Consider the following 26,317-nt stretch of genomic DNA (forward strand, 5'->3'; position numbering starts at 1 on the left):
GTTTCTCAAGGGCCAATTTCTGAGATTCTGAACTGTCATATTTTATGTAGAGCCCTTGGACTCCTTTTTTGCCTTTCCATGGATTTTTCATGCTGTTTCTGGCTCTTTGTTTCTAGTAGATTAGAAGAAAATCTCATGGTAAGTATTTAATGTTCAGTACTAAAATGAGTTATCATTCCATCTTCTCAAATGCCCTTGAGCATTAAAAAAAAAAAAAAAAACAACCCCCAAACCTCTATTATTATTAACTTACTAGGCAACTTAGTATTTTTTTCCTTTTGTCTTTTTCTAATATCTAGAGATGTGTTAGTATACATAGAGCTGTGGTTTTTAATTTTTATGTAAAAAAAAAAAACCACCTGTGCTTTTCAAATTAAAAAAATCCCAAGCAGGAGGAGGGACAGAGGGGGAGGGAGAGGGACAAGCAAGAGGCTCTATCTCGGGACCCTGGGATGATGACCTGAGCTAAGTCAAGAGTTGGCTACTCAACTGACTGAGCCACCCAAGTGCCCCTATAGATATTGCCTCATGCAGTAGAATGTTCACGTTCAGAGACCTACAGAGAGGTCAGGCACTCAGGTATGTTTCATTATAGCTCAGAAGGAAAGGGTAGAGAAGGACCATTCAATTATAACAACAATGGTATTAATACAATTTTTCAAAATGTCTTCAGTGCTTCCTGCTGGGATTATAATAACTGTATCTTAAATATTGTCTCTATACCTACTCTGGGGAAGAATGCCTGATTAGGAATGTCTCAAGTATATTATTTCCTTAATAGCTATTTATTTTAGTAGTGGATTCTTTTCCTTTCTTTTTTTTTAAAAAATGTTTTTAAACATTTTATGTTTAAAGTTGTTTTAACATTTAAAAAAAATATTTTATTAGAGTTTTTATTTTTTATTTATTTTTTTAAGATTTTATTTATTTATTTGACAGAGAGAGAGCACACAAGCAGGGGGAGCAGCAGCAGAGGGAGAGGGAGAAGCAGACTCCCCATTGAGCAGAGAGCCTGACACGGGGCTCGATCCCAGGTCTCTGGGATCATGACCTGAGCTGAAGGCAGATGCTTAACCGACTGAGCCATCCAGGTGCCCCTAGAGGTTTTAAAAATACAGAAAATAGCGGACTATTCTGAACCCTCCTAAAGCCCATCATCTACCCCCAGCAACCATCAACCCATGGCCAATTTTGTCGTATTTCCCCCACTCCTGTTCTTTGAGACAAGACCTCAGTAACTCATATATTTTTTTAAGATTTTATTTATTTATTTGAGAGGCTGAGCGAGATAGAGCGAGCATGAGCCGGGAAGGAGCAGAGGGAGAGGGAGAAGCAGACTCCCCGCTGAGCAGGGAGCCTGATGTGGGGCTCGATCCTGGGACTCTGGGATCATGACCTGAGCCAAAGGCAGATGCTTAACGACTGAGCCACCCAGGCGCCCCTCAGTATCTCATTTTTTTTTTTTTTTAAAGATTTTATTTATTTATTTATTTGACAGAGAGAGAGGGAACACAAGCAGGGGAGTGGGAGAGTGAGAAGCAGGCTTCCTGCGGAGCAGGGAGCCCGACGCGGGGCCCGATCCCAGGACCCTGAGATCACGACCCGAGCCGAAGGCAGTTGCTCAAGCGACTGAGCCACCCAGGCGCCCCCAGTATCTCATATTTTAATATGAGTTTAGGTATGACTCTCTAAACGAGAGGGATTCCCTCTTTTTTTTATAACCACAAGACCATTCACATCTAAAAAATTAAGAATAATTCCTTCATACTACGTATCCAACCATTGTTAAAATTTTAATTGTCTCAAATGTCCTAAGTGGTTTTCTTTTTTACACTTAAATAAAAAAAAACAAAACCCTGAGGATCCAGATAAGTTCCATAAGTTGGAATTAGTTGTCATGTCTTTAAGTCTCTATAGCTTTCCTTTCATCTCTTTTTTTTTTCCTCCCTTGCAATTTGTGTGTTGAAGAGACAGGATTGCTTGTCTTAACAGTTTCTGACAGCCTTAGGGATTTTGCTGTTTCATTCCTACGGTGTCTTTAATGTGTTCCCTTTTCCTCTGTATTTTCTGTAAACAGGTAGTCAGGTTTAGAGGCTTAACCAAATACAGGTGCGGCATTTTTGGCAAGTCTGCTTCATGGGTTATCTTCTGGCAGGAGGCCCTGATGTATGGCTCTTTCTTTTTATAATGCTGTTGCTAGATGCTTCGATCTGTTAGTGGATTAAGGGTTGCAAAATGGGGTATACTAATTTTATCATTACTGTTTCACATTTCTTGTATTATTTTAAAATGGATTGGAGATAAAATTCACATACCATCTAATTCATCCTTTTAAAAGCGTACAATTCGGGGCTTTTGTATATTCATATTATGTGCAGCCGTCCCAGTTAGTTTTAGAGGACTGTGGTCATGTCAGAAAGAAGCCCTGTACCCTTTAGCTGTCATTGCTCTGTCTCCTGCCACCTCAGCCCTGAGTAACTCATCCGCTTTCTGTCTCTATAGATTTCCCCATTCTAAACTTGTAGTCAATAGAGTCATAGAATATGAAGGTGGCTTTTGAGACTGGCTTCTTTATTTAGCTGAACTATTTTTGACATTCATCTGTGTTGTAGTGTGGGTGACTACTTCATTACTTTTTATGGCCTCATACTATCCCATTGCATGGGCATACCACATTTTGTTTGTTCATTTGTGTGTTGATGCACATGCTATGATGAATAATGCTGCTGTAAACATTTGTGTACAAGTCTGTGTGTGGACGTATGTTGTCCTTTCTGTTAAGTGTATACCTGGGAAGGGAGTTAGTTGCTGGGTCATATGGCAGCTCTATGTTGAACCATTTGAGGAATGCCAGACCATTTTCCACAGTGGCCGCACCATTTCACGTTCCCACCAGTGGTGTATGTGAGTTCTGATTTCACCACAGTCTCACCAACACTTAGTATTGTCTGACTTTTTTTCTTTTTACAGCCTTCCTAGCAGCTGTGGTTTTGATTTGCATTTTCCTGATGACTAATAATTATGAGTATATTTTCATATGCTTCCTTGGAGAAATAGCTATTCAGATCTTTTGCCTATTTTTATTTATTATTATTATTTTTTAAAGATTTTATTTTTTTGAGAGAAAGAGAAGAAAGAGAAAGAGAGAGAGAGCACAAGCAGGGGGAGAGGCAGAGGGAGAGGGAGAAGCAGACTCCCTGCTGAGCAAGGAGCCTGATGCGGGGCTCCATCTCAGGACCCTGGGATCATGATCTGAGCTGAAGGCAGATACTTAACCGACTGAGCCATCCAGGTGCCCCTCTTTTGCCTATTTTTAAATTGGATTTTTTAATTATTATTATTGAGTTGTAAGAGTTCATATATTCTAGGTACAAGTCCTTTATCAGATAAAACTTAAAAAATATTTTAAAATATCATTAAGTCAAGAATACAAGCGTTTGATGATCTGAATTCATTGTAGCTTTTATTCTTTTTGATTTTCAAATTGTTCAACCTTTAACTAATCTGAACATGTCCAGGTTGATTTCCAAGTAATTTTGACATGAGTCTAAGTTGTTTTTTTTTTTTTTTAAATAAATTCTATCTAGCACAAGAAAGTGTTCCAGGCTCATCTGGTATTTCGTGCTCCAGACTTGTAGCTGTTTGTCCAAGGAGCCTTGGTTCTTTTAGTGGGGTGGTGTGGGTGCTGGAGAGCTCTTGCCACCAAGAAGATAACTGTTTATAAAGGCCTTTTTAGTGGAATATCAGGGAAATATTTATGTGGGGTACTTTTTTGTTTTTAAAGTCAAAATATATTATGAATTTATGCTAGTAGTTCTAGTTCATGTTCAGGACTCTGGCATTTTTCCTTACCCTCTCTTTTACATATGTGTATCTCCGTTTTCCCACTGCCAGTTCTCAAAGTCACTGGGGGATGATAGTAATTATGTTATATTCTGTTCTCTTTGCTCTATCCCACAGTGCTCAGAATAGCAATACCAGTGTCGCCACAAGTGATATAATTACTGAAAATAGTTGAAAGTTTTTTGTTTTGTTCTGGCTGGCTGTTATTTTGCTGCTATACTATGTATAGTCCAACCATTGTTTTTTAAAAGTTACTCGAAATAGTTTCTCTGTGCTTATGCTGCTAACTGGATGTATAATTTAGGCTCACTGCATTTTATTTTCAATACTTAGGAATTACTTTAAAATTTTTTATCTTTAGATTATTTTTACTTTTAATTGTGATAAAAAGTATAACAAAATTTACCATCTTAACCATTTTAAGGTGTTACAGTTCAGACAGTTCAGTAGTATCAAGTATATTCACAATGTTGTGCAATGGGAACTTTTTCCTCTTGCAGAACTGAAACTCTGTACTCTTTAAACAACAGGCCCGCCCCCAGCTCCTGGCAACCACCATTCTACTTTCTCTCTCTCTCTCTCTCTCTCTGAGTTTGGCTCCTCTAGGTATCTCATAAAAGTGAAATCATGCAGTATTTGACTTTTTGTGACTGGCTTCATATAATGCTTTCAAGGCTTATCCATGTTGTATTGTAGCATGTGTCAGAATTTCCTTCCTGAATAATATTCCAGTGTATGTATGTACCACATTTTGTGTATCCATTCATCTGTCTGTGGACACTTGGGTTGCTTCCATCAGGAATTGCTTTTTGAATTTAATTTTGTTTTACAATTACATAACATATTTACATGTATCTGAAGTGAAATCAACAAAGAGTCAATCTTCTATCTCTGTTCATCCCTATTTCTTGAGGGGATTTTTTAATTAAATGCTTTATCCTTCCATACTTAAGAAGATAGATATATTTTGCTATTTGAAAAAGTATATACAAATATATGTTTTTTATCCCCGCTTTCTTAGAAAATGGTAGCATACTATAAATACTGCTCCACACCTTGCTCTTTTTATCACCTTATGACTGTGGGTCTTCTTCATTCCTTGGTATTACTCCATAGTGATTCCATGGTGTGCATGTACTATAGTTTATTCCACCAGCTCCCTGTTGATGGACATCTGAATTGTTTACAGTCTTTTGCTGTTAAAAATAGTCCTGCAAAAATGATGTACTACATAAGTCTTTTTGCATTTTTGCCGGGATAGCCAGGGGATTCATCGGAGTGGGTTTACTGGGTCAAAAGGCATGCTCATTCTGCTGGATACTGCCAGTTTTCCCTTTTGGATTCCTACCAGAATGTACGAGAGGGCCTGTTTCCATCCCCATAGTATTTTCCTGAATACGTTGTCAAGTTTTTAGACTTCTACTAGTGTTTAAGTGAGACCGTACAGTTTAATTTATTGTTCTCTTAGTATGATCATCTTTTTATATTCAGAGTGATTTCTTTTTCTGTGAACTGTCCATTTCTTTAGACTATTTTTCTATATAGTACTGTTTTTTTCTTTTTAGAGGCTCTATATAGAGAGATGATAACTTTGTTTCTGATATAAGTTGCAATTTTTTTTTGTAGTTTATCATTTGTGTTTTTACTTTGCTTGGAGTGCCTTTTGCCATTCAAAAGTTTTTATGTAGTCTAACTTATTACCCATTTCCCTTTCTTGCTGGTGGATTTTTAGGTCATTTTTTAGTAACATTTTTTTCCTACTCTTTGGAATTCACTCATTTTTTTTCTCTAGTAACTATCCTTCTTTCCTTTTCTCTTTTTTTCTCTCTTTTTGCCATACACTTCCAATCCATTTGAAATTTGTCCTGGTGTATAGTGTGAGGTGTGGTTCCAATTTCCTTTTTCCATTTGGATATCCAGTTATTCCAGCCTCACTTACATAAAACTCTATCTTTTCTCATTGATTTGAGATGATCTTTTTGTTTTGTTTTTGCTTAGTACATTTGCACATGTAACTGGGTGTATTTCTGGATTTTCTCTTCTGTTCCTTTCATCTGTATTCAAAAACCTTTACAAACATTGCTTTAATTATATTGACCTTATGTCTAGTGAAGCTAGCTTTCTTCTTTATCAGTATTTTTTTTCTGGCTGTTTTTTCTTATGTTTTTCTTCCAAATAAACTTTATAATCAATTCGTCAAGCTCTGATGAGAAAAAAGCCTCATGGTATTTTTATTTGGACTGCATTAAATGTATAGATTAATTTGGGGGAGAACTGACATTTTTATGATACTAAGTCTTTTTATCCAAGATAGTGTGCCTTTCTATTTGGTCCTACTTCTCTGTCCCTCAGGAATATTTTATATGATTTTCCTCATACTGATTTTGGATATTTCTTTTAAGTTTACACATGTGTTTTTAAAAATTTTATTTTTTGATACTGTGTTTATTATATTTTCTCTCTAGATTTTAGTTATATTTATGAGGATTATTGGATTTTATACGTTAATTTTATAACCTGTTACTTTATTTATTTATTTTTTTTTTTTTTATTTTTTTTAAAGATTTTTATTTATTTGACAGAGAGAGAGATAGCGAGAGAGGGAACACAAGCAAGGGGAGTGGGAGAGGGAGAAGCAGGCTTCCTGCGGAGCAGGGAGCCCGATGTGGGGCTTGATCCCACGACCCTGGGATCGTGACCTGAGCCGAAGGCAGACGCTTAATGACTGAGCCACCCAGGCGCCCCTAACCTGTTACTTTATTAAGTCTTCTCATTGTTCTTAGTAATTTTGCCATTGATTAGTCTGGATTTTCTAGCTGTATACTCCTAGGAGATGAAAAATGTAATTTTCTGAACCTTTCCATAGAATACAGAATTTTTCTAAGTTATTATGCATGGAAAGTCCAAGTGTGTGTCTGGAGGTCAGTCTTAGCCTCTGAATTATTATACTGTAGATGTGCCAGTTTGTTGTGTGCTGTTATCTGTATAAGCTGTATCATTTGTTTATTAACAGGAGTTAGAAAGGCAGAAACATATGTGTAGTGTGCTACAGCATAAGATGGATGAACTTAAAGAAGGCCTTCGACAGAGAGATGAGCTCATTGAGGTATGTGCATGAACTGTGGAAATACTTAATTTTGAACAAAATGCATTGAATGGGACAAGGGGGTTGTGTGTTGGGAGGGAAGGGAGTTAAAATGCCACAGTTCCTTGTCTCTTCATCTTGACTGTACCCTAAAATTTCACACTCATGAAACATAAAGTCAGGCTTAAAAAGTTAATGCTACCAACCTTATAAACATTCCCCCTTGTAATAGCAAAAGCTTTTGTAATGATCTTTTATTCCTAAGCACATTGTTTCCTAAAGTTATGTTAGGAAATGGGCAAAAGGAAAAATTATGAGTACCATTAGTCTTTGGAATGTAGTGAATGCTGTCTGCTGGGACAGCATTCTTGGGGAATAGGACGTTTGCTCTTCATTGAGGTAGATCTATTTCTGAAGCAGCTAAAGGAAAAGAGCTAGGCAAGAAAGACAGCTTCTATACGAAAAGCTGGAGGTTGGCAGGTTGTGCTGGTGGAGGAACCCCTGCGTGCCCGTGTTGGCAGCATCCTTAGGAATGTGAAGCAGTGGGGTCCACCAAGAAATCTTTGAAAGCATTTATTGTCCTTTTGTTCCTGCTACCTTGTGAGCATCTCTGTGTTTCTTTAAATGTGGTTTTTCCTCTTGAGGAGGGTTTTCCTCGTGTTTTATAAGTATGCCAGGAAGGGATCCTGCCCACTGGCATGCTGTGGTTATCAAAGTGTCTTATGTTAACTTAATGTTGATGACGGGGGAGAGATTTCAGGAAGGCCAGTTCCTACTGATCCCTGGGAGATGCCTCCCGCACCACACGCACCACACTCATACTCATCCACGTTCCTGTCGCTCAGGACCCACCCCGCCCCCACTTTGTTCCCCTCCCTTCTCCTCTCTTCCCTGCCGCACTTAATCTCTTACCCTGTAAATGACTTAAAAAAAAAATTTACTAGAGGAAAACAAATGACTACTTTTCTATTTGTGGATTTGTGTTAACTTTTCTTCATTCTTGAGAATGATTGAATTGAATGTAGCCTGTAGATTGAGTTTGTGAATGCTAAATGCAGACACAGATAACCCTTGGAAAATACCAGATTACATGTGAAGTTAGTTGTCCTAGTTTTTCCATTTTTGGCATGAAGCATATTATCTAAATTTTGTATCCTCCTGGTATTTAAAAATAATGAGAATTCCTCTCCTTTTTTGTCTTTTTCTGTTTTTTGTGTCTATATGCCAGCCACTTGCTATTTCTTTTTCTAATTAAGATATATACTTTTCCCCACTTTTGATTTCAAAAGAATAATAAAGCTGCTTTGGCAGCTGCTTCTCAGATTCAGTAGTTTAAGTTAGAATTGGTTAAGTGTTTTAGTTTTTAATTTGATGATTGTGCTTAAGAGGAATTGTAATGCTTGATTCCCATAACTTGTCACTGTGGTTTCTTTAAAAGCGGAGGGTGCTACAGTGCGAACTTTAAAGTCCTTAGTTTTAGGAGTTTTTATGTTTAGAATTAATGTCTCTTAGATGTTCATACCCATGCGTATGTATAACTGAAAAACCTTGAATATGACAAAATAATGCTTTTTGGTCTTTCATGGTAAAGTAGATAAGAAGTGTGTAAGTAGGAAGTAGGAAATGGTAATTTACCAATAATTCTTAAAAGAAAACCTGTTACATATTCAAGGGTATAAATTGAGCCTCGTTGTTTAAGAATTGCTACATACTGAATTCTAGTTTTTCTAAAAAACTAGACTAAACTAAACTAAAAATATGACTGTTCCTTCGAATTCATGATATTCTTGCTGTCATAGGTTCTGCTAACAAATTCAAAATGATTAAGCTGAGATATGTCTTGTATTTTTTAGTTCTGCTTAAGAAAATAAAGTTTAAAACTACAGCTTGTTCTCTGTGATAAGGATCATGTGTTCATGAGCAAATCTGAATTTCCCTCTCTAGAAATGTAAGTTGTTCCATGTTTGGAAAAAAGGTAGTTCTCAGAGGAAGAGCACACACATGGAGCTGCGTGTACACACAAACCCTAACTGGCTTGCTGCCACAGAGCTGTTCTTCCCACTTCCCTTGTGGCAAGCCAGTGGGAGTCCTGTCGCCAAGACACTGGATGTCATCTTTCCCTTTAGCAAGCAACTCTTTGCCTGTTGAGCACAGACTTTCTTTCTCCCTTTGTTAAGTTTCTTTATCAGCTTTATTTTTTGTTCTCTTTTCTTCCCTCTGACCCCCTCCGTTTTTTCTTTCTGCTCTTTTATTACTTCTCTTCCCACTTCCTCTGCAGGAGAATCAGCGAATGCAGCAGAAAATAGACACCGTGACAAAAGAGGTGTTTGACCTCCAGGAGACACTTCTTTGGAAAGATAAAAACATTAGGGTATGAAATGAAATTGGGCTTTGGTCTGAAGCTCATCGATGAGGAATAGACCAATATAATCTAATTTAGAGATTCCTAAAAATCTGTCCTTTTGGTTATTTTTGAGCATTTATACACTGAAATGGGAATAAGGAGAAGACAGAAAAAAACTTCCAGGGGAAAACTTGATACTGTGCCTGGAAAGAACTCTTCTTGCTAGCAGGACTCTGGGCTTTGTGAAACCTACAAAGTAGGAACTTTCTAGGGAAGTTTATTTCCCCAGGATTCTCATCCAGAAGCAGCCACAGGCATTTAATTCAAACTCTGTGGGTAACTTGATAACCTTACATTGCAAGAATTTTGGATGAGAAGCAAGAGAACAGTGAGTGGGGGGTGGAGGACAAGTAATTAGCATCCCATAAATCCTTGGTGAATAAAATAGGAAGAGATTAACATCAATTTAGTTACGGACGTGGATAGGAATGTAAGATTTGCCAGTTGCCAAACCATGACGTCATCTCTAATTATAACCCCATGACTCCCCAAAGCGGGGGCCCAGATAAGGAAAGTCTTCAGTGCTTTTTTCGCTAAACCCTTTAGGTAGATTCCAAGTGCACAGGAGGCTGGAAAAATTCCCACCAGTTATCCTGTGTCACCCTTTGACATGCGCCCCATCTCACGCTGTGAGCTCTCTGTTCCCTGTCCTGCACTGGGGGTGCCACGCAGCCATAGCTGCCAGAGGCTTACCTTGTCTGGGAAGGGCTATGGCGGAGGAGGCAGAGAGAAGGAAGGAAGCCCTTGTCCTGAGAACATAGAAAGTTTTGTTCTGCTTGAGATTAGGTGGCCTAGGGAAAAGTCGGCAAAGATCCCCAAGAACACCTGTGATAGACATGCCTGGATGAGCAGTCTTCTGGGTCATACCCTTCATTGTTGGGGGGAGGGGTTCTCGTATCCAGTTCTTTTCATACATCCAAGGACATATCCTCTTTTTTTTTTTTTTTTAAGATTTTATTTATTTATTTGAGAGAGCAAGAGTGTACCAGCTAGGGGGCGGGGCAAAGGAGAGGGAGAAGCAGACTCCCCACTGAGCAGGGGCCCTACTCACTGGATCCCAGGACCCCGAGATCATGACCTGAGCAGAAGGCAGACACTTAATTGACTGAGCCACCCAGGTACCGCCCCCCATCCTCTTATTAATAAACACATGGGAAACAAAATTACTTCTTAAGAGCTTTTAATATTTAAATACTGAGTTTCTAAAATTCCACCCAAAGCTAGAAGAGCCTCTGGAATATAACCACTGTTAAGAGTTTTGAAATTTTGATTGTGAACTACTGATCTTATTTACATTTTTACTTGGGGAATTTTAAATGAGATGTGAAAAAATGTATGGCACAAAGTAGGTAATTTGTAAAGGTTAAAGTCTGGTCACTATCTAGAATGGTCTTCTTTTAGGACCTTAACATAATTTTCTTTAGCACAGATCTGTAGGTCCATGATTTCTATTTTGTATAATTATCTTAGTATTTAAACCGATTATTTTGGATCAGCCATAGGAAAACCCCAAACCACTCAGTCCAATAAAACAGCTCTTCAAAATAAAACAAAAATTTATTTTCTACCAAAAAGATGTGCTCATAGTTAAGACAAGTTATTTGACTTTTAAATATTCATGGCCGGGGCGCCTGGGTGACTCAGTTGGTTAAGCGACTGCCTATGGCTCAGGTCATGATCCTGGAGTCCCGGGATCGAGTCCCGCATCGGGCTCCCTGCTCGGCAGGGAGTCTGCTTCTCCCTCTGACCCTCCTCCCTCTCATGCTCTCTGTCTCTCATTCTCTCTCTCTCAAATAAATAAATAAAATCTTAAAAAAAAAAAAAGTTTAAATTAAAAAAAAATATTCATGGCATTGTTGAATGAATAAGTGGCTATCTTCTTTCTGTATGGTATATAATAATGTGTTCCTTTGGCTTTTTTAAAAAATTAAACTTAAAAAAACTTTTTTTGAGGTAATTGTAGATTCACATGCAATTGCAAGAAGTAATACAGAGAGGTCCTGTATGCCCTTTATCCAGTCTTCCCCAAATGGAACATCTTGCAAAAACTATGGTACAGTATCACTGCCAGGATATTGACCTTGCTATAGGCAAAATACAGAACATTTTCACTACCACAAAGGATGTCTCCTGTTGCCCTTTTATGGCCTCATCTGCTTCCTTCCCTACTCCTCCCCAAGCCCTGGCAGCCACTAATCCGTTCTCATTTCTGTAATTTTGCCATTATAAGACCATTATATAAATGGAATTAAAAAGTATTTAACCCTTTGGGGTTATGTTTTTCACTCAGCATGATTCCCTTGAGATTTATCCAAGTTGCGTGTATCAATAGTTGGTCCCTCCTTTGACTTCTTAGGAAACTCTCTAAATCGTGGTAAAATACAAATAACGTCAAGTTTACCACTTTAACCATTTTTCAGTGTAGAGTTTGGTGGTATTAAGTACATTCACACTGTTGTGCTGCCGTCACCACCATCCACCTCCAGAGCTCTTTCATCTTGCAGAACCGAAACTGTGCCCATTAAACAGCTCCCCACGTCCTCCTCCCTGTAGTCCCTGGCAGCCGCCATTCTCCTTTCTGTCTCTCTGGATTTACTATTCTAGGTACCTCATATAAGTGGAATCCTAGAGTCCTTGTCTTTTTGTGACTGGCTTATTTCACTTATCATAACGTCCTCAAGGTTTAACTGTGGTTGGGCATGTGTCAGAACGTCCTTCCTTTTAAGGCCAAAGGATAGTTCATTGTACGTATGTACCACATTTTGTTTATCCATTCATCGGTTGGTCAACAGACACTGGGTTTGCTTCCACCTTTTGGCTATTGTGGATAATGCTGCTGTGCACATGAGTTTGCAAGTACCCTTCTGTGGCCCTGCTTTCATTTCTTTGGGTTGATACCCAGGGGTGGAATTGCTGCATAATATGGTAGTGGTATGTTGAAGTTTTGTGAGGAATAGCCAGACTGTCTTCCACAGCAGCGGTACCATTTTCCATTCTCAGCAGCACTGCACAAGGGTTCCGTGACCAGCACTTGTTTCCGGTTTTTCTGATAGCCATCCTAGTGGCCCTCCCATGACTCGTACAAGACACATTTTCAGTTTAGTCAGTGACTGCCTCACGTATCCTTTGTCTCTAGTTTCATTTTCAAGATTTAAAGTTAGTAACTTAATAAAGGCACCTGATCTTTATTCTCATGTTAGAGTTTGGTTTTCTTTGGCTCTCCTTCATCGATCCTTGTGGTCATGCTTGTAGCCCTAAAGCAGTTCCAAGTGCCAGGTGGCTACACGTGGAATCAGCACATACAAAGGACTGGTGTATCTGGATAGCCCCATGTGAGACTCCATCCCATTCTGACTAAAGAGATTTATGGCCCATGGAATTATATGGAGAAATAACCTTTTGCCCCCCGAGTTCAGCCTGTTACACATATCTTTCAGGCTTCTTGACACTAGAATCTGAGGTTAGGTCAGGGGTAAAGAATTATTTAGATCTCCACAAGCACGTAGTTTTTATTCTAAGCAGGGAAAAAACTCTCTAAGAGCTATTACTGAATGCAAACACAGGGTAGCGGTTTTATGGTCAGGTGCTACAGAGGGTTTCAGATCCGGCGTGACTACATTTGCCCCAATTATAAGGTATTTCAGTAGCCTCCAAACTTTGTGGTGAAATGGGAGAACTTACAGGATGTATTTTATTTTCCCGTCCATAATTATGGGAAGATGAAGTTAAAAAGTCCAAAAGCAAAGATAAAACCCATTGCTATAAGATGTAGGAAGAAGAGCAAATGGCATTTTCTAGCACTTGCTAGAATTTCTAGTTTCAAACTGGTCTGTTCCTAAGAGATCTTGTGTACTTAGTGGTAGTGTTTATGTAGAGCATGTGGCGGTGATCACTGACCCTGTCATACGTGGTGATGCGTGGCGTAACTATGCATGTAGATGCCGGTAACCCACAGATACCTAACCCCACAGAGGTTAAAGTGTCTGTCAACAGATGGGAAAATACTGCTTGTGCTTTTTTTGTCCTGATGTTAACATTTGTTATTAATGTAATGGAGTAGTAATAGTAGCTTGAAGTGTTAGGGTAAATGCCTCGTGATGCTAGAAACTGAAATGGTTAATACAAAGGCAGACTCAAGACATGCCATATGGTGTGAATGTAAATTGCTGGAAGGAAATTAGATATTGGTGTTGCAGTTTGGGTAAGTACGGGGTAGGGCTACTTATTGACTACTTTTCCAGCAGCATCTGGGATGACAGTAAAGAAACATAATTGTGGTCTTCTTGGGGCTGTGATATAGAAAAAGTATGCAAAGGCTTTGAAACCAAAAAGAACTGGATTCACTTTCTGGCTTTGGCACTTGCTGCGACTTCGGGCAAAAAAAATTATATATATATATAAAACCTCTGAGCTTCAATTTTCTGATCTGTGAAATGGGGATAAGACAAGTGCAGGATATATAAGGGAGAAATTATATATATATATAAATATATTAGGGCAAAATTATATGTCTTTGTAGCAGTGCCTGCTGTATAGTTCAAGCCACACGGTTGGTGGTCACTAGTGTCCCTTATCGCCAGTTTGGGTGCACAGTAAGATTAGAATGATTTAGAACATTGTCCAGCTACTCAGCAGTCAGTAATGAAGCAGTTGGCTCATTTCTAACCCCATAAACTGAGAGGAAAGTTACCTGTTGTAGTTAAACTTCTTGGCCTATTGGGGCTGCTGGGAGAAAATATGAAATATAGGAACACTTGTGTAGAGAGAGGCTTTTTCAGAATAGTCCAGCCGTCAGGTGTCTGCATAGACTGCTTGCCTAGGGTATGTTTTGAATTCTGGGTTATTTCATTACATAGAACAGATCCGATTTGTCACTGATGACCCAGGCGTGTGCCTGCATCTGCCCCGTTGGCCTCAGCTCTGATAGTTGTGATTCAGGGGGGGGGGGGGGGGGGGGGGTGGACTGGTGATCCAAGTGGAAAGAAAGTGGTAGGCTTTTCCTGAGCCTTCCTGGGACTCGCACAGCAGCAGTGCTTACGCTGTGTACGTGGGGTGGTTCTACTATTGTCCCTTCTGTCTTTCAGATGAGAAATCTGAGGCTTAGGTAAGTTAGTACGTGCCGGGACTCAAAAGCCTGACCCCCAAACACATATTCTGCTGCACTCCATAGGTGGGCTGTATTTATTTTGTCAGTGTTTTATTTTCCTTTTTCCCATTTAGAGAGGTGTATCAGAAACCAGATTCTTAATTGTATTTAACTAAATTAACAAAACACAGGTCCTTGGGAATCCCTTTGGAGATTAGCTATTTTGAATTAAGTGGTATTTGAGGAATATTTTGCCACACTGCTTGGAGAACACTCACTATAGCCAATATTTAATTAATACCTTGTGCATACTGGTCATTTTTTCTTCCAGGGCCATTAAAGTTTTTTTAACTAAAAAAAATTTTAAATTAGTTTTCTTAAAAAATTTCACTGTATTCTTGAGTGAACAATTTTAGTTAAACATGAAATGTATTTGTTTGCTTGTTTGGGTCACTGTATGAAAATGTAAGGTCAGTAAGGAAAACTTTATAATACGACTGCTGTCTTCATCTTCCTTTTCCTGTTTTTTTTTCATCAACTGGAAAAGAAAGATCAGTTCTCCAGCCTGATGTGATAAGCATGTTTTGGCGAATTGATGCACGATTAATCAGTTTTTGTTAAAACTCTCCTGTGGAGATGTGTGTCCATATGACTTTGTACTTCTTCCCATATCTAACTGCTGGTTTCCAAGCTTTTACCGCTCCCTTGTCTTTTATGCCTTTATCTTTGTTTATTTGAAGTAGGTGCTCTCTGCTACCTCTTTCACTTGCTCTTTTTCTGTGCCATTCTTTCCCTTGCTACCCTGTCTAAAACCAGGCCCTAGAGAAACAGAAAGAATACATTGCCTGCCTTAGGAATGAGCGAGATACGCTCAGAGAGGAGCTGGCTGACCTGAAGGAGACAGTGAAGACAGGAGAGGTACGTTAGCTTTAGCCTGGAGTTCCAAGTCCCTCACTGCTTTAGTCTTCCTTCCTTTCATCCTGTTATTTTTCTCAGCCCGAAGACAAACCAGTGTTCATTCTTCAATGCAGATTTGGTAGGTTTCAGTCATTTCTTCTACGGACCTATATTCCATGTAACTAGTTCTAACCTGGTGTTATCTGTGGCAAACATATTGTCACAGTCACCTCACAGAGCATACTGCCATGTGGGCCATGTTTTGTGACGGTGGGTTTTCTCCTTCTCCACAGAAACATGGCTTAGTTATAATCCCCGATGGCACTCCCAATGGTGATGTCAGTCATGAACCAGTGGTTGGAGCCATCACCGTGGTGTCTCAGGAGGCTGCTCAGGTCTTGGAGTCTGCAGGAGAAGGTCCACTAGGTAGGACACAGTTGCTGCTCTGTTGGCTTGGGTTTACTGTTCTGCTAGACTTCCGGCTTACTCATAGCCCATCTTGGAAAACAAAAACAACACAGGGCTATCTGAGGTTTAACTGAATTCTTCACGGGAAGAAATCTGGGCACAGTGTCTTCAGGCACCCTTGAACTTGGGAAACCAGCATCTGGGTCACTGTAAGGCCTCTGGATGGAAGCATGTTGGTGTATACACATTGCTTTTTTACTTAAATACAAACCTTCCTGGAAGAGATAATCCAGCGTATGTGTCCCAAGGAACCGGTGGGCTGGTAGGGGACTTCCCCAGGTATGTTTTAAGTTTCTGCTTCCTGGAGAATCTGGTTTTATGCTCTGCTACTTATCCCGGGGTCCTGTAGCTCTTTGCTACCGCATTTCTTTTTTTTTTTTAAAGATTTTATTTATTTATTTGAGAGAGAGAGAATGAGAGACAGAGAGCATGAGAGGGAGGAGGGTCAGAGGGAGAAGCAGACTCCCTGCCGAGCAGGGAGCCCAATGCGGGACTCGATCCTGGGACTCCAGGATCATGACCTGAGCCGAAGGCAGTCGCTTAACCAACTGAGCCACCCAGGCGCCCGCCTTGCTACCGCATTTCTTAAGGCAAGAAACAGGTGACCAAGAAGTCAGATCTTAGAAGAGTGTTCTTTCTAGAGCAGGGCTTCGGAGCCTCTTAACATCTAAGCCTCTTAAATTTAAGCCTTTGAGACTTTAATAACACCTCTCCCAGGAAACCACACAGATGCCCATCCATTGGCTCCACGAAGAATTCTGCTCTAGAGGAAAGAAAACACAGATACTCACCAGCTCACTTTTTTTCCTTTTGTTTTCATATATGTGTAGGTTTCCTAGAGGAGTGGGACTTTTTCAGAGTTAGTAAACACATTCTCCGATGCACAGAATTGCAGAAACAGCACTTTGATATAGCAGAGGATGCGGGCTAGGCAATGGGAGCCGCTCAAGAGAATGCACTGAGTGTGTGGCTGGGGTCAGCCCAGGGCTTCCCAGGAGCTTGCTTGGAAGGTACTGGGGAAGCCAGCACTTAACATTCGGCCGTGACCCTAGTTGGTTGTGGGAGGCGCTGGCTCGGAGTCGCCTGCTGCTTGTACTCATCTGTGGTTCCCCCTCACCTGGAGGGGCTTGTGTTAATGGCATGCTTGGGAAGCAGCGGCCCTCCCCCCAGGCCAGGAGCAAGCCCTGGCAATCCTGCCGCAGGCCTCAGATTAGCCCTTGACTGCCTGCACCTCCGAGTTGGGCCCCCGCTCACCTGTGTAGGCCTTTGCCTCTTCCGTGTTGTGTTCTCATTTTCCCTGTTCCACCCTCCCCACCCAGGCCCCCTCGTACCCCGTCTGTCTTCTTTCCCAGATTTTGTTTGCTCCTGTGAGACTTAAATCTGTGGGAGCACCCCAACATTCTAGTTGTCTGTCTGCTGGTGAAAGCTTGCACATTTTTTTTTTTTTTAAGATTTTATATATTTTTCGACAGACAGCGAGAAGAGGGAACACAAGCAGGGGGAGTGGGAGAGGCAGAAGCAGGCTTCCCGCTGAGCAGGGAGCCCGATGTGGGGCTTGATCCCAGGACCCTGGGATCATGACCTGAGCCGAAGGCAGACGCTTAACGACTGAGCCACCCAGGCACCCGCTTGCACATTTTTGAAATAAGGAAGTGATCTTTGTACTTTGGTTTGTCTTTCAGTGGAAAATCACTGCCCTTGGGAGCAAATGTTGTATTTAGTGCCTTGATAGCTATCTGTTGTGTGGAAATATATGTTGAATAATTAAGTACTTTTCCTTAGCACCTTTAACTTAAGCCTTCATTTCTTTTGATATTGAAAGCTGTAAGTTATCAGATAATGTATGGTGTTTTTGAATTTCAAGAATAATTTTTAATTGTTTTGGTATTATATCCTCACAAATTGAGTTTACAACCTTTTCCATTTGTTTTAGATGTCAGGCTACGAAAACTTGCTGGAGAAAAGGAAGAGCTGCTATCACAGGTAAAGGCATTCTTCTCACTGGAAGGTAATGTTAATTTAACGGACTAAATAAATCACATTTCAAAACATTAGCGAATTAAAATATACACCAGAAAGAAACATGCTTATTTCAAACATCAGTACTCAAGATTTGAAGGACAAAAAGATAAATTCATATTTTGCCTCTTTGTTGTTTCCTGTTCTTTAAAAAAAAATGTATCAGACGTGGAGTTTAAGGAGTTAAATAGTGGTACGAAGCTTGTTGTCAAGACAGGAGTTCCGTACTCTGCCTCCTCACGTTTACCCCTGTCCATTCCGATTGGTTTAGCACATTCTCTCCATGTGTCCTGTTGTGTATTTCTGTCCCACACGCTCACGTTGCTTCTTGATGGTTCTGTTTGGGGCACTGTTGACATCCCTCTGTGGAAGATGACCATCTAGCCTTCTGTCCCCAGCACGCACACCCTTCCCATCTCCTGTCCTCTGGTGAAGGCCCGGCGCACCTCCCGTCTGCGCGTGTTCTCAGGACTCGTGAGTGCCACTTGCCGTGGAGCCCCACAACATTGCAGGGCCACCTTCCCTCCTCTTCACAGCTCTAGCTCCTCCGGAGTTAATCCTGTGGCTTTTCTTTTCCTCTGCTTGGTTTCCTGTGTATTTATTACCAGTGTAGCTGCCGCGTCTGCAACAGTAGTTAAATCTGCTCTTAGCGTTTTCAGATGCACGAAGTATGCTCTCAGTTCCACTTGCTGAGTTCTTGGAGCATCCGACCTGGCCCACTGGGAACATCATGGCCCGCTCTGTCTGCGCCCAGCCGGCCTGCCCTTCGTTGCTACCTAGGCTTTCCTCTGTGTTTCAGGTTGGATTCCCTTTTTGCAGTGCCTTAGGCCTTCCTCCTTTTTTATTTGTTCTCTTTTGGGTACATCCCCCGGTAACTTCCTGAGAAAAGGGTATATAGGCTGTAAATTTTTCTTAACTTTGGAGGCCTGAAAATGGCTTCATTTTACCCTATTACTTGATTAACAGTTTGGATATAGAATTCTACATTGCAATCATTTTCCTTTTTTTTTTTTTTTTTAGGAAATTGCTTCATTGTCTCTGGCTTCCAGTATGGAAGCTAGCATGTTGAGGATTTCAAGGGCATTCTGATTTTTCATCTTTTGTCTGTGACTCTTTTTCCCTCTCTGGCAGCTTATATCATACTTTCTCCTTCCTGTTTGGAAGTTTCACAGTGATGTGGTTTGGGCCCCTGTCAGTTCTAGGAATTCCTATCGTTCAATCCTGGGAAAATTTCTTGACTGGTTTTCCCCCTTCCCATATTCTGTTATCTCTTTTTGAAACTCCTATTCAGTCATGCGAACCTGAATGAGATTCCACTCTTCAACAGGCTCTATTCCAGGCATATGGCATATTTGTGTGAACAAATCAGTTAAATAATCCCTGCCACTAGTAGACCTTACATTCTAGTGGGAGGAGACCAGACAATAAACAAGAGACGGAATGAATATGTAAGTTATATGGTATGTTCGAGGTCTGTGTGACCGCACTTACTGTACATTGAGTGGCCATAGGTGCAGGCGTGGGTGGGTGGAGTGGGATTTTACCCAGGAGTGTAATTGGGCAGAGGAGGTGAGGGCATGTGGAGGACAGTATTGATAATGATGACTGCAGAGATGAAGTGGGTAATGAGGCTAATGGGTAATCCAGGAAGATGTCAAGGCCCAGTGGAAAGAAGATGAGAAATAGAAGTGGGATTGAAAGACTGGGATTTGGGTTCCTGAGAGAGGGAGCTGGAAAGACCAGGAATAGAGGTTAGAGAGCAGATAATGGGACTGACTCATGCAGGGACTGCACTTAATCGAGTGCGAGATCCAGTATGTGACTATGGGAGAGTAGTGAGGGCAAGAAGGGAGAGACGTCAAGATCCTTGGAGAGGAGGTGTTTTGGAAACTGCCATCGGTTGTAGGAGAAATCATCTACCTAGATGAATCTTGAAATTGCTCAGGCTATACTTGAGGGAGCACAAGTCAGGAGGTAAATGGTGAAGGAGTGGGGCAATGGCAGGGATGAGGGGTGGTTGGTATGTGGAATTGGGAGGGGAGGAGGTCAGGAAGCAGGAATTTTAGGGAGCATCGAGGGAGAATAGTTGGGCAGCAGCACAAAAACAGGTCATGTGTTGTGTTCTCAGGCTCAGTGGTAGGAGGGTTCTGGGAGAGATCACCAGAAGGTCAGAGGGCTGCAAAGGGAACAGGCTTCTCAGGGGGGAATGGGTTTCTGCTAATGCACTAGGTAAAGGGACCACTTAAGAGAAGAAACTGAGGATGAGGGGAAATAGTAATCCAGAGTTTCAGGCGTTGGGAAGGGTTAGGAGGTGCAGATGGGGGCGACGGCTGTACAGAGCCCTTCGGGGAAGAGTGTAGGAGGATGACTGTTTTTGAGATGGACATGATGATGGGGATAATGAAAACTCAAGGCAGATGTTGAAAGGGTAGAGGTGTCTGGGAAGCATGGGTTTCCTCCCAGTGCAGAGCTCACCCTTTCCCCACTGGGGATGTGGCCCACTTGGTCCTAGTGCCCAGGCTTTCCCTTGACCACTGTTGATGGGGTCTCAGCTAGGGAAGCCCCCTTAACTTGAGCATCACACTCACCCTTGACCCTCGATGATGAAAGGCGAAGGAGGCCTGGGGAGGTTCGGTCTTGGTCCCAGAGGCAGCTCCCCCCTGTAGTTCTGAGCTGTAGTGCTCCCCAGATCCCTGCTGATAAAAGAGTTGTAGGCATTCAGGGAAACATGGCTCTGATTCCTGAAGGAAGGGGCAGTAGACTCTGGGATCAGTGCTTTAACTTTTTTGTTTCTCTCCTCTTTGTCCATCCCTTTTGATCTCTTTTGCTCTACTTTTAAATGATTCTCAACTCTGAATACTTCCATTGGGTTTGTGTTTCTGTAGTCATTTCCAGGATATAGATATTTTCACTTACCTCAGAGCATACTGATAGTTCGTCACTGTTCTCTGCTGTTTCCTTCCGCATGCATAGTTTATTTCCTAACTGATGCTCTTGTATGTGTATTTGTTTGGCCCTACGTTTCAGGGCGGGATGGGGAGTACTAAAACGCTGATAGGCAGCTCTGAGCATAGGTAAGGCTGATGGGGCTGGGTGTTTTGTTGGGAAATTTTGGCGTGGATATGTTGGTCTTTACGTTAGACTAGGCACACAGTTCTACAGGGAGACATCCCCCAGTCCTCTCATGCGGAGAGCAGTCTTGCTGGCAGCATTCTGGGGACTGAGGCTGGACTGGGGGCCTCAGCGTCAGTACGCGTCTATTCATCTGCTCTTGTTCTCTGTGTGTGCGGGGCTCCTGTCTCCATTGGGCCTTGTCTTTTCCCAACCCTGAGTCCCTTTGCATTTGATTCATTTTTAGTTTCTTCAGTTTGCAAATGAAAAACCCCCCACAGCTTTATTAAGGTATAACTGATGTAGAATAAACTGCTTGTACATAAAGTGTACAAATAAATGTACCTACCATACTAGTTTCTGAGGGCTGCCCTAACAAAGTACCACAAACTGGGTGGCTTAGAGGAACAGAAGTTTCCTGTCTGCACAGTTTTGGAGATTAGCAAATGCCCAAGGTCGGGTGGCAGCAGTGTTGGTGCCCCCTGAGGCCTGTGAAGGGAAATCTGTCCCACACTTCTCTTCTGGCTCCTGGTGCTTTGCTGGCGGTCTGTGGCATTCCTTGACTTGTGAGTAGCATTCTGTGTGTCTTCACATCATTTTCCTCTGTGCGTGTCTTTCTCTCTTCATCTGGCATTTTTTTCAGGACACCAGTCATGTTGGATTAGGGGCCCACCCTATTCCAGCATGATCTCATCTCAGCTTAACTAAATGCATCTTCAGTGACTCCGTTTCCAAATAAGTTCACATCCTGAGGTACTGGGAGTTAGAACTTCAACATATGAGTTTTGTAAGGACACATCTCAACCCATAACAATACTCATGAAACCATGACCACAGTCAAAACGGTGAAAATATTCATAACCCCTCCAAAGTCTCGGTGTCCTTTAGTGTCCCTTCCTTCCTGAGCCTCCCTCTCCCCCCGCACCTCCAGGCAGCCACTGATCTGCTTTCTGTCACTGTGGATTAGTTTCCATTTTGTGGAGTTTTATGTAATTGGAATGATATAGTACGTCCTCTTCTTCTGTCTGGCATCTTCTACACAGCTTGCTTATTTTGAGACTCAGCCGTGTTGCACGTATCAGTAGTGCTTTCCCCTTTCTTGCTGCGTAGTAATTCCACTGTGTAGATGTGCCACAGTTTGTTTGTCCTCCTGTTGGTAGACATTTGGATTATTTCCAGTTTGGAGCTATTATGAATAAGCTACTATAAACATCCTTTATTTTGGGTAAAATAAGGTAGATCAACTGTGTAGCCAAACTCAAAAATATATTTCCAATTATTTCTGCATACAAAAGGTTTTCTAAGTATTTAACCTAATATTTAGGTGTTAATACTTAATTTACTATTTTCATTAAATTTACTTAATATTTAATTGACTTCAAGTTTTAAAATATTTAAGTTTCCTAAATATTTAACCTACAGTATTTACCCTAATTCTAAGACAAAAGAATTTTATTAAAAATGGAATTTTAATAAAAGTAGTGAAAAACCCTGACAAGATCTGCCATTCCACCAGCCTACACAAATCATAAAATAGGGCTGCTTTGATTGGGACACCTGGTCCTGGAGCTTCACTCCTGATGTTCCCAGTTTGTCGCTAGCATGTCAGCAATGTGGCCCCGTGGTAGGCACTCAAGTTCTGGGCGGATGACTTGTGGGGCTGAGGACCCACTGTGTCCTGTGGATCTTGTGACGGCCCTCTCCTTCCACTTCAGATCCGGAGGCTGAAGCTGCAGCTGGAGGAGGAGCGGCAGAAGTGCTCCCGGAGCGAGGGCTCGGCGGCTGACATGGCGGGGCTGCACAACGGCTCCGACCTGCAGTTCATCGAGATGCAGAGTAGGTACCGCAGCCAGGCCATGGCCGCTCTGTGGGGAGGCTGTGTTCCAGGAGCACGACTGCAGGCACGCCACCGGTCTTGATGCGCATTTCTCTCGGGGAGCCAGGTTACAGAGATTGCTTAGTCCTCAGCGAGCCCAGAAAGTAGTCCTGATCAGTGGTGCAGCCAAGTAGAGGCTTCTAGTAGCCTCTGCACTTCAGGGAATGGATTACAAGAGGACTGGGTTAATGCAGTGATTTCTAGACATTTTGGAAACAGTGTCCTCCTGGCACTGTCCTCTTCCACACCTGGGTCAACTGTCAGCTCCCATATAGCACCCTTCTTAACGACATTTTTCTGGTGGAATCTATCTTGGATAGTGAACGGATATATTTGGAACTAACTCACACTAATGCTGAGTAGTTTCAGAACTTTGCCAGAAGTTTTATTAACCAAATTAATCTTTATAGCTGGAATTTAAAACAAGGCCAGAAAGTAAGCCTATTCATGCAGTTTTTCTCCCTTTCTGTTTTTGACCCCACGTTGTTTTAAAATGCCTGCTGTGTTTACAGTAATCTCCATGGTGGGGGGAGGTCAGCAGCCATTCATATATAGTTAGATAACGTATCGTTTGTGGAGAGGGGAGGCTTACTTTTTTTTTTTTTTTTAAAGATTTTATTTATTTATTTGACAGAGAGACACAGCGAGAGAGGGAACACAAGCAGGGGGAGTGGGAGAGGGAGAAGCAGGCTTCCCGCCGAGCAGGGAGCCCGATGTGGGGCTCGATCCCAGGACCCTGGGATCATGACCTGAGCCGAAGGCAGACGCTTAACGACTGAGCCACCCAGGCGCCCCTGGGAGACTTACTTTTTATTCAGTTTGAATTGCGGCTTTTCTGATAACTTATTTTAAAATATCAGTTATTTCCTGGCTTTTTCATCTAAATATTTTTGCATTAGGCTAAATAGAAAAGGCTTCTGGGATTAAGGCTTATTGATACTATTAATACTGGCTTTTCAGGTTAGTGTCATGTCCTTTATTAGCGATCATTTGGGACCCTCGTGACACTTCCTGTTGAATATGTTATTCTAGAAATACTTTGGTGTGGAGGATAGATGAAGATGGGTATGAGAGGCAGACTGACTAGCTGGGAGGCTGTGATCAGCTGGACCAGTACAATGGCTGCCAACAGTCTTAGAGAGAGGGCAGGGGGTAGATTGGCCTAAAGCAGCAAAATCCAAAGGAGTCACACTGAGGGAGAACGGGCATGTCTTAAGTGTGACTGCTCCTAGGGCAGGTGGGCGTTATGGAGCTGGTATCTGGGAAGGACCCAGAGTGACCGTAGAATGAGGTGGGCTCAGGGGGACCCAATAGACGGGCCTGGCCGGCAAAGGAAGCCCAGGGATATAAGCATGGTGTGATTGAATGGAATTTCATGGCCAGCACGAAATGGCAAAGATGAAGGACTTACACTCTTGAAAACAGGAAGGAAAGGGAGGTTTGCCATGAGAAGGAAGCAGCACATTGTGATAATAAGTGGCTGGGATGAAGAATTAACCAGATACTGAAGCTTGTGTTTTAGAGCCCAGCAGTAGGAACTCTTGTCTCTCTCTGCCAGAGGGGCTTTTGGGGTGAGAGTTTTATAGCCCCATTACTTTTCAGGTGACAGTAACTACCCGTGAGAAGAACCTCTCCCTCAAAATTATATAAGTAGTTGTAACCTCAGTGATGTGGAAAAGCAGAAAAGTTCTTAAGTTAGATAGCTTAGATTTGGTTTATCTCCTTTAGGCCTTATGATTCCTACCCTATAATCATTTCAGAGTGATTTTTGTTAAATTTGGTTTCTGGAGGGAGTTTTTTAACTTCTCATTTTAAATGACTTCTTAGGTCAGAAGTACAACTGATGATTTAGAAGTCTACCCATCATATTACCACCACATGTTACTGAAAAGCATTTCTTTGAGCAGATGTTTACTAAGCACATGCACAAAGCCCTTGGCGAGATACAGAGGTAGACTGAAGAAGGCAGAGCCAGGGCGCCTCTCCTCACGTACAGTGTTCAGAAAGCACGAGTAGTGTTAGCAAAAACAGTGCCAATAAAACACCACGGGGAAGGCGAAGTTACAGGGGACTAAGCAAGAGTCATGCCGGAGGGTGCCGAGGACTTCAGTCAGAGGAAGGGAGAGCAAGACCCTCAAGGTGTGGCAGCCAGAGGGAGCCCGGAAGGCAGGAAGGTGAGGGAAACTGGAGGCTCCTGGGGGAAGGGCAGCACCTAAGTTTGGCGGGGGCCACCGATGCAGACAGGGCTCCTTGCTCAAAGGTCGGCCTCCCCCCACCATGGGGTAAAGAGTAAATTTTCTTCCACCTCCCTGGTCCAAGGGATACTGGGATCAGGTGCTAGAGCTTCTGGCAGGAGAGTTGTTGTAGAGCCCAGGTTGCGGGTGGTGCCGTGGCCGCCCGTGGGCATTTGCGCTCGGTCCCCTCCTGGGCTGCAGAGGCTGTCACTGCCTGAGGTCACACCTGCTCTCTGACAGGTGATTCACTATTCTCTTCTCTTCTAGGAGATGCCAATAGACAAATTAGTGAATACAAATTTAAGCTTTCAAAGGCAGAACAGGATATAGCCACGTTGGAGCAGAATGTAAGTACTTCAGTGCGCTACCAAGTGATTTGCACTCCCTTGGAAACTTCCTGCACCCGAGTGGCTAACTCCAGGAGTACCTGGGTTTCTTTGGGCTGCCTCTGCAGTGGGGTCTCTATAAAAGCTCTCTATTATAAAGTACAAAAGCCAGCAGAGAAAACCTGGCAGGACACCTCAGCCTTCTGTTAGCTGTAAAAATGCAGAAGACTGTAGCTATAATTCACTTTTTTCCAGATTATTTCAAGAGACTTCAGGAAGACTGTAATTTGAAAATCCCTTATTGTACATTTCAAAAAGTCTAAAAGCTTTTCCATTTAGTGAGTCTTGCCCTACAGTGTTACTTTGGCACTTAAACAATATGTTCATCATGAACTTAACACGGGAAATCGGCTCGATAAAGACTCTCCAGCTGTATTCCTCTCTGGGGACATTTCTTGATCTATAAATAGCCGTCGGGCGCAGAGAGGCCCTCTGACTCACCGTGAGGGGATGACTTGGGATTTGTAATGACGCTGTGTTTCCATGTGGCTGCGAGAAAGGGGCCCCCAGTGGCCATTAGCAGAGGCCCATGTTCTCTTGTTCACAGATCAGCCGGCTGGAGGGCCAGGTGCTGAGGTATAAGACCGCTGCGGAGAACGCCGAGAAAGTGGAAGACGAACTGAAGGCGGAGAAGAGGAAGCTACAGCGAGAGGTACCTGCTTTTGCATGCTCACATTCGTACAAAGAACAGATCCTTCGCCGCCTGAGAAACTGAATCCTGGTTCAATCTTAAGGGAACTGCAGTGGAGTCTCTTATTCTTCGGTGTTGGTTTTCGACCTGCGCGGTGACTGCCATTTACTTTTAGGTTTCGGTCAGTTAGAGACTGAGAGAAAGGATAGGTCTCCCTTTTGTGGTGGAGCCGGTCTGTTTCCCCACCTGCTGGCTGTCCTTTCTGGGGTTGAGGCTT

General features: G+C 42.2%; 1 protein-coding gene across 3 annotated transcripts in view; it reads left to right on the forward strand.

Annotated features, from left to right (window-relative positions):
• Positions 1 to 26,317, forward strand: part of LRRFIP2 (LRR binding FLII interacting protein 2) — a 107,372-nt gene that overhangs the window by 79,930 nt on the left and 1,125 nt on the right. For 2 of the 3 annotated variants that reach the window (XM_021677567.1, XM_021677568.1), the window contains 6 exons: positions 6,857 to 6,949; positions 15,609 to 15,741; positions 17,717 to 17,766; positions 22,629 to 22,749; positions 25,291 to 25,370; positions 25,957 to 26,061. In XM_021677567.1, coding sequence (XP_021533242.1) covers positions 6,857 to 6,949; positions 15,609 to 15,741; positions 17,717 to 17,766; positions 22,629 to 22,749; positions 25,291 to 25,370; positions 25,957 to 26,061 — 582 coding nt within the window. Of the gene's footprint in view, positions 1 to 6,856; positions 6,950 to 9,206; positions 9,300 to 15,234; positions 15,337 to 15,608; positions 15,742 to 17,716; positions 17,767 to 22,628; positions 22,750 to 25,290; positions 25,371 to 25,956; positions 26,062 to 26,317 lie in introns of all 3 variants that reach the window. The other variant, XM_021677566.1, reaches the window with a different exon arrangement.

Source organism: Neomonachus schauinslandi, chromosome 1 (genome assembly GCF_002201575.2).
Source record: "Neomonachus schauinslandi chromosome 1, ASM220157v2, whole genome shotgun sequence".
In the NCBI taxonomy this organism is placed as follows: Eukaryota; Metazoa; Chordata; class Mammalia; order Carnivora; family Phocidae; genus Neomonachus; species Neomonachus schauinslandi.